The 11438-nt window shown below is 42.9% G+C and overlaps 1 protein-coding gene across 1 annotated transcript; it reads right to left on the bottom strand.

Moving 5' to 3' along the window:
* Window positions 1–249: 249 nt before the first annotated feature.
* On the bottom strand, window positions 250–10635 carry katnal1 (katanin p60 subunit A-like 1). Its single transcript, XM_083777542.1, has 11 exons — window positions 10562–10635; window positions 9823–9995; window positions 9484–9647; window positions 8641–8809; window positions 7679–7806; window positions 6814–6919; window positions 5636–5794; window positions 5356–5482; window positions 3654–3788; window positions 3363–3489; window positions 250–2140 (listed from the first exon to the last, which is right to left on the bottom strand). The coding sequence occupies exons 2-11, from the start codon at window positions 9982–9984 to the stop codon at window positions 1942–1944; spliced, it is 1476 nt and encodes a 491-aa protein (XP_083633668.1). The 5' UTR covers window positions 9985–9995; window positions 10562–10635; the 3' UTR covers window positions 250–1941.
* Window positions 10636–11438: the final 803 nt, after the last annotated feature.

Raw genomic sequence — 11438 nt, 5'->3', positions numbered from 1 at the left:
GACTGCCAGAGGACATTTACAGACTATGACATTAATGCATGATCCAGCAAAAGACACCATGCTTCACCAGGCTTCTGAGTGGTGGAATGACCTTGGCTTTCCACCACAGCAGTTACACCCCATGATCTTCTCTTCCGTTGTGCCCGTCTGTGTAATGAGAAGGGTGTATTACACACCCTTCTGCAATACCCTTCCATGCAATGTATTGCATTGGTGAAAATAAAGGTGCTGTAGTGTAAATAGCCCAATTTGCCCCAAATACAACAGAAACCAACATGGTACAGAATGAAATTGGTCATAGAAAAAAGTAAGAAAAAAAACCCATTCCAAAACAGCCGAGCATATGGAAAGGAAACATCTGTCTAAATGTTGTGCAAAATGTTGCTCACTCAGATGCTGCATTTAAAAAAAAAAAAAATCACTTAGAGCTGGCTGGACGGATGGTACATGGTACATTGGTACAATCTCAATGTGAAGCATCATACCTTCACCAGATACAACTAGAGGGAATAGGTTGAAGAGCGAACTGAGATATTATACCACACACAGCTAATATTTACTTGGTTGGCTATTTCCAAATGAAACCATCCAACCTGGTAAATGTAATCCCACCAGTTCCAACTTCCAACCCATTCCTTGGTTGGATATCATTGCTGTAAACTAAAGGCTTTGAGAAAGTGTAATCCACCATAATGTACGAGTCAGTTCCCACTCCTGCAGGTTCCGTTTTACCTACAGACAGTATACCAGAGACCGTACCATTCTCACAGATTTATTTCCTTTAAGTATCCACTCCCTCTTTCCCTTTGAGCAATACTGGCCAGAATGTCACATATTAGACAAACTTAGTCTGTGTAATATAATGACTGAATGATATTTAGATTGTTAGTACAATCCATGTCTTCTCATTAAAATGAGTTTGAGGCAGCTGAAAATACATTACAATTTCCAGTATGATTTTGTCAACATCAATAAAACATAAAACAAGTATTTCAGAGTTATAAAACAGACCCAAACAGTGCAAGCTATAAGCAAGCACGCATGTTTACACTAACATTAGAAAATCTTCACTTTGTGAAGATTGTTTCACTTTATGAAACTCTTGAATGAAACTCATATTATACATTAAAATAAATAAAAGCAAAAGGAATGAATGAAATTACTTATAAGACACACACATGTTAACAACAGGCTTAGTGAAGTCAAATGGCCATTAGTGCATTGCCAAATGAAATATGATCACATTTACTACAGTAGTACCTCGACATTGTGGTTGTGGGGGGAAAAAGCATTCATAATTTGATAATCAATTATAGCAAACGGAGGCCTCACAAATACTTTCATATGTGGTAGTGGTATAGTCATTCCTATTGAGAAGGTGCTCAATCTCAATCAATCACTGACTCGGCTACATTAAACACTATGGTGTGTATGAGTATGCGGTGCATCTCTGTGTGTGTGTGTGTGTGTGTGGTAATGTGCATTCCCTGGACTATCTTTTGCTACGCTAATTCTTAGAGTAAAAGGTTCCCATTCCCAACACTAGAGAAACATGACATTCAAGTACAAAGTCTGACCTGTGGCAGAGGGTTAGGGTCAACTCAAATAACCTCAAATTGACCCTTTTCCACCTTAGGTCAACAAAATCAGTCAGCGCTGCTAATACAGTGATTACATGAACATTCACGTGTGGATTCTCACAGCACACCGATGTGCAGCCAACAGCAACGGCATGGTTAGTGGAAGTGGAAGCCAAGTCAATCAATACATGTTTTTTGTCACAATTCTCCTTCAAAAAAAGGCACGGACATCGTGATCTCAGCTTGATCCCTTTGCCCACCAGGCAGCTGTTGTACGGCAGTCTACTCCAGTTGGTGAGCACACTCTCCCATAACAAAAATCTGTCCCCTCTGGGTCTCACTGTAGCTCCCCCCTCCTCATCTACACAGATCCAAATTCGGCCATCCAGACCTCGTATTTCTCCAGGTCGGCAGCAGAGACAGACTTGGAGATCTTCTTGAGGGTCATTGTGAAGTCCTCCATGGTTACAGGCATCTGCAGTTCGTCTTTGGGCAGGGCTCGGATCTCCTCCGGGCTCAGGCCCTGGATTCGACGACGCATGGCCATCATGGCTGCATCTCTGGGTGGCAAAGAGAGGCACCGGGGCATTAGGACCTGGGGTCCACCTATGCTTTCTATGGCATAAGCAGCTCCCGGCGAATCTAGACGCAGCTGCGCGACATGAGACTAAGTAATTAGAGCGACAGAGAGAGAGTGTGTGTAGTTAGGGCAGCGGTGGCCGAACGGTTTGCGGAGCGGTCTTGATACCGGAAGGTCGCCAGTTCGAATCCCCGGACCGGCACGTTAAAATTACCACCGCTGAAGTGCCCTTGAGCAAGGCATTGAACCCCTACCATGAAATGTTCTATGAGCAGGGTGTGGCTATAAACAAGCATCTCGAGCTTAGTCCACTTCCCTGGGTAAACAAAGAACTTTGCTTTGCTTTGTGTGTGTGTGTGTACGGGTGTGCGTCAATTTAACAAAGGTGCAGACGATCAGAAATCAGCAGAGAGTGATCGACATTTGCCATGTCGGAAATATAAACGTCTGGGTTTCCGAGGCTACTGGGGCATAAACGATAACTTTTAATATGTTCAATGGTGTTATATGTGGATATGTTTTCTACATACATTTGGTTTCCGCCGCTATCGGTGTATGAATGTGTGTGTGAATGGGTGAATGTAATGCACAATCTATATAAAGCGCCTTGGATAAAGGCGCTATATAAACGCACCATTTACATACCGTACTAGCAACTGATACTTAAAATTGGAACATGCTATGTTTTCTTGACACAAAATATGGGTTGCAAATAATCAGCCGCCCACTAGAATGTGAAACTTTTGTGTTCTTATACAGTTCTTCAGGAACAGTATTTTCTAGTTGAGAAGCTTGTCAACTATTGTTATCGTACATCTTTATTCAGTCCTGGGGCCCTCTGAGCTGTGACGCCATGTGGGTCAATACATCATCGCCAGCGAGTAAAGTTACTCAAGCCTACACCGATTGTTCAGGAGCAGTATTTTCTAGTTACTAATTTCCCTAGAGCAGGGGTTCTCAACCTGGGGGTCGCGATCTCCTGGGGAGGCACCAAATTATTTTGGGGGGTCCCCCAGATTTCTTTTTTTTTTTTGCAACTGAATGGCTGGAAAATGGAAAAGAAGAGTTTACATAGTACATGGCCAAAGCATTTCCGGGGGTCCCCAGCCAAAAACGTTGAGAAGCCCTTCCCTAGAGGATCAATAAAGATCTATCTATTATAAACAACTCTCTCTCTCTCTCACACACACACACAAGCAGACCTGCAGACGTTGGTGATGTCTGCTCCAGAGTAGCCCTGGATCTTCTCCGCTATGAAGGCCAGGTCTACATCTGCTGCCACGTCCACCTCCCGCAGGTTGATCTTTAGTAGTTCTACACGGCCCTCCGCTACACGACACAGACACACACACACACACACACACACACACATACTGAGCCTTCAAGGTTCCCCCTGCTGGATCCATTCTGTACTGCATTATATCATTTGATACTGTACCTATTAATTTGTGGATTTGATCTTTTCTCTTTTGCACTGTCATGTGATAACTCACCTGTGGGCAAGGCGATGTAGATCCGCTTTTCCAGCCGCCGCCGAAGCGCCTCGTCGATGTCCCAGGGGAAGTTGGTGGCGGCCAGGACCATCACCATTTTAGATGGGTCGTCGTTATCCATCGCTCCCCCAACACCTGGTTACCAATCGTAGCATACGTTGTTCATGTCATTATACTCCCAATTGACCATTTGCAGACCGCATCAGCGTTTGGAAGCACTCGTTTTCAGTAAAGCAATGTCCTGCTGCCTCCTGCATTATGTGCTAATTCAAAACAGGTGGTACGCCGGGCAGTTGAGTGATATCTAACGAGCACTTCCAAACTGCAACACTTAACACTTAATAATCACCTGCAAGGACAGAAAGTAGCTCATAACATGTCTGCAGTGGATTTTTATGAAACAAACACTTTGAGGATAGAAAGAGGATAATTCAAGCTTTTCGTACAGTTGCAATGTTGGTGAGTTTGACGTTGTGTAATACAATCAGATAGGACTTTTCTGTTTGGATGAATGGGCTGTAATGGGAAGTTGCACCTTTCCATTAACTTATATGGTAAGATGGCCGGGTGTGCATATGGTCCATATTCACTATTAACTCATTCGCGCCACGACACCGCTATCTGGTGGCTGAATTGATACTCGTAGAAGCCTAGAAGGCCACCATTCACTCCAATGTTAACCGTCTTATTTTGAAAGCCGTTTCTCTCGGAAACTGAGAAAGAGGAAGTGAATGATCGCTATGCAACAGGTCCCGTGAATGTTATTTAATTCACCCAAAACATACATTTTGACTCAGATTATATCGTTTATAGAAATGATCTGCATAAACCTATTCACTTCCGTTTTTTTCCGTAATCAATATATATTTTTAAAGTCATGAAAAGATGATCTCGGCGACAAGAGTCCAAGTAGGTAAAGGCGCCAAAAAACGATCTCTATGGCGAATGAGTTAATAATGGCAAATGACATCACCGTGGTAATGTTCCTTTTGCATTTTATTCTTACAGCTAAGATACTGTATATAATGGCATGTAAGAAAATGCAAGTTCAAATATTTTAAAATGACATGGTGGACAAGGTGCCTTGCCTGAACTCTTTACTGTATAGTTTTTTTTTTGTCTTCCTTTTTTGCAGTGCGTTTTCACTGTGTCCATGGTGTGTAAAGCTCTGGCAGCAAATGGAATATGTATGATCCAAGTCCACAAAAAGGACCTTTAGCCACACATACATACTCAAGTACTCACACACAAATATTGTGTAACAGTGTTTATGTGCGACTGTTGATTTGGTTGGGCGGGAACCCCTTTGTGTTTTAAGCATTTATGTTATACTTTAGCTATTGAAAAATAGCAGATCTAGTCCCTGGAACTACATATTTTCAGATGGGGGTCGGCGGCCAATTACATATTTTTGGGGGTCCTTGACATGAGAATGTTTGAGAACGACTGACATAGAAACATGGGTTTTTCAGAAAACTGGATATAGAATCGTCCTCAGGTCTAAATGGGTTAAGGGGGTTGCAGACAACGGGGCGTCGGGGGTAGCCAGGTGGGCTGCAGGCTTCACCTCCACCTGCCATTTCCACGCCAAATACTTCCTCCGCTTTCATGAACGCACCAAAACCTCCCGGGGGTGAGTAGAGTCTGTGAAATCGGCCGTGACCTCAACTATGCCGTCCCCTCACTTCTCTGACCTACTTACCATCCATCTGAACCAGCAGCTCCGATTTCACCCTGCGGCTGGCTTCGTGCTCGTCCGACGTTCCTCGTCTGCCACAGATGGAGTCTATCTCGTCTATGAAGATTGTCGTTGGCGCGTAAAACCGAGCCTTGGACGGAGGGGAAAAAAAATGAACATTAGGAAATCACATGGATTATTTATGATCACACGTCTCTATAAGGGGAACTGTTCCACTGCCACATTGCTACATTATTAATCGTTTGTCACAGTCAGGTGTGCAACTTGCAGACGCATGCCGTACCATCTCGAATAACAGGCGGACCAGCTTTTCACTCTCGCCCCTGTATTTGGAGGTGAGGGTGGATGAGGACACGTTGAAAAAGGTGGTCCCACACTCCGTAGCCACAGCTTTGGCCAGCATGGTCTTCCCAGTCCCTGGAGGGCCAACCATCAACACGCCCTGCGAGGATGGACAGACACAACCCGAAAATGTTACTTAACCCATTTAGACCCGAGGACGACTCCACAAATGCCTTCTAAATCCTGACAGTTTTCTGAAAAACCCCATGTTTCTATGTCAGTGGTGCTCAACCTTTTTCATGTCAAAGACCCCTAGAATTATCTGTTTTTGGTCACAGGCCTCCATCTGAAAATATGTTTTTCCAGGGACCCTCCCAGAAGCAAAGATTTGAGTTATAAACGTTCGCTCTTAAAGAATATATATTCAAAGATTTGCGCCACGTTTTCACGTTTTTTCTCTCTACAAGCTCGTAGCGCGCCGCGCTACGACAGCTTCAACAGCAACAAGTATAACATAATGTTTAAAACACCAAAAGGGGTTCCCGTTCTGAATGCCTGCTATGTTCACTTTTTCTATTAAAAATTATGTTAATATGACAAAATTTTCACCTATAATGAAGAGTACCATCATTCTAGCTGAAACACAACAAAAGGAACGTGAACTGAATTGAATGTATTTTAATAATTCTACATGTTATTGTACTTTGTCTTTTTCTCTCCCAGTTTTCAAAAGCCATGAATTGCAGGTTGCACTTTTAAAAGAGAGCTCACTTTCAGAGTATCAATAAAGGTTTTGAATTAAATTATGCAAATCCACTGTGCATTAAAACCAAATGAAATATTGACCCTCAAATGATGGAATGAGGGAATCTGCCATCAAACTGATTGGCTATGCAGGGCAGGCTGGTACTGGAAGAAATTCCCTGATTGGCCAGTCTGCTGACATTGATAGGCAGGGCATAGCATAACTGAAATGCCTCTATTATAATGAAATTATTATAGAGGTTGATGACACAAGCACACACTCTGGTCAAACAATTTAGAGATTAAGAATTTCCGCAATATCTTTCTTCACACGGTATGTGCAAGCATATTTGTGTGTGTGTGTGTGTGTGTGTGTGTGTGTGTGTGTGTGTGTGCGTGTGTGTGTGTGCGCGTGTGTGCATGTGTGCTGTGTACCTTCCAAGGACGACGAATGCCCTTGAAGAAATCAGGCATCCACATAGGCAACACCACCGCTTCCCTCAGCAGTTTCTTAGCATCCTCCAGATCAGCAATGTCATCCCTGCAATATACACACAATCAGCAATGTTAAGAAAAACAACCACCCGATTGAGGATTTTTAAGCACAAGATGAGAAATAAAATCACACTGGAGAAAGTCTGGTCTGAGGTGGTTAATTTATTCTAAGTTTAAAATGTATACAAGTGATGAACGATCAAGCTCTCTCTTAGTGGGAAAGAGGTTGAGACAGACATGAGCCAAAAATGGACATTCATTGAGTATATCTAGGCACAGAATTAGCTGATAGGTGGGTTTTAAGATGACAGGTTCTAACATAGTGGTAGACAACTGGCATAGAGCCGAGCCAGCAACCAGCTTAAACTAGAACAAGACAGGGTCCCATTGATGGATGTAGCAAAGCTTGACCTGATAAGGTGAAGCTCCTGAGAAGCAAAGGAGGCGCCAGCCAGTGATATAGCATACACTGTTGAACGGCATCTGCTTGCTCAGAGGGCCTTCGACCTTGTCCTCACTTATCAGTTCAGTATTTCTACTCCCTAGAAATATCTAAGCAGTTGGTGTTTGTTCTAGGAACTGCTCGGAAGGTGTAACAGTTGTTGAATGCATTGAAATTGGAGAACAGTATGTTAAAGCGAAAGATTATTGTATATGAACATAGAGAATATGTATAGTCTCCAATCACACCCTCTAGGTCTAAGATCAACATTATGCAGATGCAGGTCAGACAGTGTATACTGTAGCATGCGTGTGTTTGGTCAGACAGTGTGTACTGTAGCATGCGTGTGTTTGGCTAACATACCAGTGTATGTTAGGGGCGCGAGACACAATGTCTCGTTCCAGTGCGTCCACCAGGTCGCTGTCATATCCCGTACCGTCAAACTTCTTCATCTCTCCATCCCCTATTCCATCTCCATTCCCTTTCTTTCCCTGAGAAATGACACGGGGATTTAAATCAACAAGTAAATGCTACGCCGAACACTTACATTCCAAAGTTGTGACATCTATTCTGTGCCATAGAACTGACTTGTCTAGAATAGATTATGATACTCCGTTCTTAAAACAGTTTGACTGTAGATCACGACATTCCCGTCTTTTGTTTTCATAGTTTAATTCGCTGTTTTTGATCACTTCTAAGAGATACATGGTTTCCAGCGGACACAGTAGGACACGTCACAACGTTTGGATCACGTGACCGGAAAAAGATCTGTCACACGAGGTTCTCAGGCTTCTGGGAAATTGAGGCACAATGCAAAGTCAACGAGGGCCAATGGCCGCACCTGTGTGCCGCAGTTCCCAGCTGTTGTTATTGTCGGGACTGTGGAATATTTTTGTACACTATTACAAACGATTGGAATATATTAATTTTCTTTAAACGGACCTACATTAGCGCCGGGATGTTTCTTCAAAGGTTAGTGAAATACTCAGCAGTGAAGGTTATTTAAAAATGTCAATACTCCACAATTAACGTGTTCCTGATCTGACCCATGCACCCAAAAGCCCACCAGGTGACATAACCATTAAGCTTGTTTCATATATAACGGTTCAAGTTGTTACTGATGCCGTTATTTCAGACTTGACTTGACAAGTGGTTTTGAGTTAAAGCAGTCACAGATTTGGCCTTTGACCAATACAAATAGGATATTGTCATAGATTTAAATGCCCAATGCCACTGTAGACAACTTGTATTATATAGCTTTTGTTGTTCTTGGGCCTCAGTGCCTTTGTTGATATTTACAGCACTAGACTCTAGTGACAGCAGACCTTGTCATCTTTGGCCTTGGTGCCACGGGCATCCTTGGGTCCTGGCCGGTCTGCCTTAGGGTTTGTCTGTCCCCGACCTCCGGGCACAGCGCCTCTGTGCTGCAGACCAGGAGAATCCTTCCTCTGTTGCTTCATGCCACTGTTTGGACGTTTCACTGCAGCAGGATTTCTGCATTCATTCATGCACGAAACACGCACAAACACAGGTTAGGAAAATATGCCTCTTGGAACAGAAAACACAGACACTGTAAAGACTCTATAGCTTTGCTGAGTGGCAGTCATGGTGCACCTCCTTGCCCTTATTTTGCAATGACGTAATTGACAATTGAACCTGCTCTGCCAGTTCTCTGTGGAACCTTGATGAACAATGAACATAAAGCCAACGACGTAATTCACATTGCACTCCTAAGGGGACATTAGTTCTGCTTCTGCTCAGTATTTTCTGGGAAATTGTCTTGTTCCATCGAGCCATTGTGTAGTGTCAGTTACCATAGCCAGGGGGTAGATCTACCATTTTGGGCGGGAACTCCTTTTGGCGTTAGCATTATGTTATGCTTTACCTATTTTTTTTAAATCGAAGAACGACTGACATAGAAACATAGCTTTCTCAGAAAACTGTCAGGATGTAGAAGAATTTTTTTTAATCTGATCTCAGGTCAGAATGGGTTAAGTGAGTTATGTGAGTGCCTTGGTGTCTTCAGTTATGCCTGAGAAAGAACCCAAAATGAATATAAGAATGTAAGGTTTGAATTGGTTTGGTGGGGTTGGAGGCAGACCAATCAATCACCACCAACGTACGAGACATTGAGATCCATACAGTCAATGAACCCTACATAAATGCACCTATGCTCTGCAGGGATGGGTGGGGGCCACACATCTGGGTCCTGGAGTCTCTCTGGCTCAAAGTGAGGAGAATAGAAGTCCAGTGGCTTGTCTGTCTTAAAGCTTTCTAGGGTTGCTACGATGCCCTTTACCTGCTCAAACTCCTCCGCCAGCTCATGCCTCATCTGCAAACAAGCAGAAAGAGGGTATTATAGCAGGCCACAAAATGTAACTTTACTTTTACACCACTAGTAGTCATTTTGATATGAACCATTGTGCAATGAGTAAATGATATACACTTCAATAACACTAGATTAAGAGCTGTGGACATGTCATATAGGTTCTGGGATGTTGCCTCACCTGTTGCCATTTGACTTTAAGGGCAGGGTCTCTGAGAGACTGGCAGTGCTTGTGAATCTGTTGAATGACACCCTGGTAGTACACCATGGAAGAATCATAGTTCCCCAGCAAAGCATATTCACGGCCCTTCTTTGCGTTGTCACTTATCTCTGCCAAATTCATACTGGAGCTAGCTGTTGGGAGTGAAGGGATGGACATGGCTGAGTAGTGAAAGTAAACAGGTTTATAGCTACATTTCCATTTGCATTACGTTCTAATAGCAAAAGCAGCAGCCTCGCCTGACGTAACTCAGCTCGGCTTCCATTATAGCTCAGCTTCCATTCATTGAGATTAATCAGTTTCTCATTTTTATTCTTCTATTTCAGATAATGTAACTAACGATATCAGCAAAGAGTATGGGATTACTTCTGAATTATGAACTGCTTTATCGCAGACAGTCCAACGTGATATTGAATGAAACCGCGTCCTCAATACCCATCAGATCAGCATCCTTTCCTTTCAAGTTTAACGTTGGTCGTTACACCCTAACTGTCTCGTTAGCTCTTCCTAGCTAAGCTAATGGTAGCTAGGCTAGGCCACCGACAACAAAACGAATTGCATGGCAACACACAACAACCTTAAAGTTAATCCTATCGGTTTCTCACATTAGTACGTACACATTAGCCAAATCGAACGTCCGACAACTGAAAATCACATCCTCTGTTCCTCTCTAATAATCCTGAATAGAAAATACACATACCTGCTACATGTAGACCACTTGTATTGATTTGATCTGCGGTCTGATGTGAGAGCCGATGTTACCATGGCCGCAAGAGACGCCGTGTGGAGAATGCAATGACGAATGGAAGTGGGTAATGGGTATACGTTCATGCTGCATTTGGGTGACTACCAGAAACTGGGAAATATCAGCTTCAAACGTAAAGGTGTTATTATTAGTGTGGTTGCCCGAATGGGCAACCAGACTCTTGTAACTGTGATACTTTATTAGTGTGGGCAACCAGACTCTTGTAACTGTGACACTTTATTATTTCACTGGAGTAGTCTTTATTTTGACGCTTTATACCTCCCACACTGTACGCTGTACGCACTTGAGCCATATGTCAAAAAATGACCGGAAAAATCGGGAATCGTGTGCTTGTATTTTGTTAAGAGAAATGTTGTATAGTTTAATTGATATGAATTTATTAGTGAATTAAATTTCCCCATTGACATGAATGGGAAAAGGCAAAAATTCACATTCAAGTATTTGTTCCTCGGAGACTGTAATCACTATAGTTACAAAACTTTTAGGGATAATTCAACATTATCCCTAAAATTATTTAACCTTAAAATTTTATCGGTCGGCCTCATGGTGGCGCTATAACAGCCCACTTTACCTTTTGGCTTATAACTCTTGAACCATAGGTCGTAAAATAAAAAATATTTCCCTGGATTCCTTGGGCTGTATTTTGTGTGTCTTAAGTACCAGGTCTTATTCCCTAACTTGAGTAAACTAAAGACCTGGAGGCGTGATCAATGCCATTTGGCTATTCTGAGTGGCCAAAGAGCATTGATCACGCCTCCAGGTCTTTAGTTTACTCAAGTTAGGGAATAAGACCTGGTACTTAAGACACGCA

The sequence above is a fragment of the Protomyctophum parallelum genome (assembly GCF_964188405.1).
Source record: "Protomyctophum parallelum genome assembly, chromosome: 11".
NCBI lineage: Eukaryota > Metazoa > Chordata > Actinopteri > Myctophiformes > Myctophidae > Protomyctophum > Protomyctophum parallelum.
This window is presented reverse-complemented; position numbering and strand designations above follow the sequence as displayed.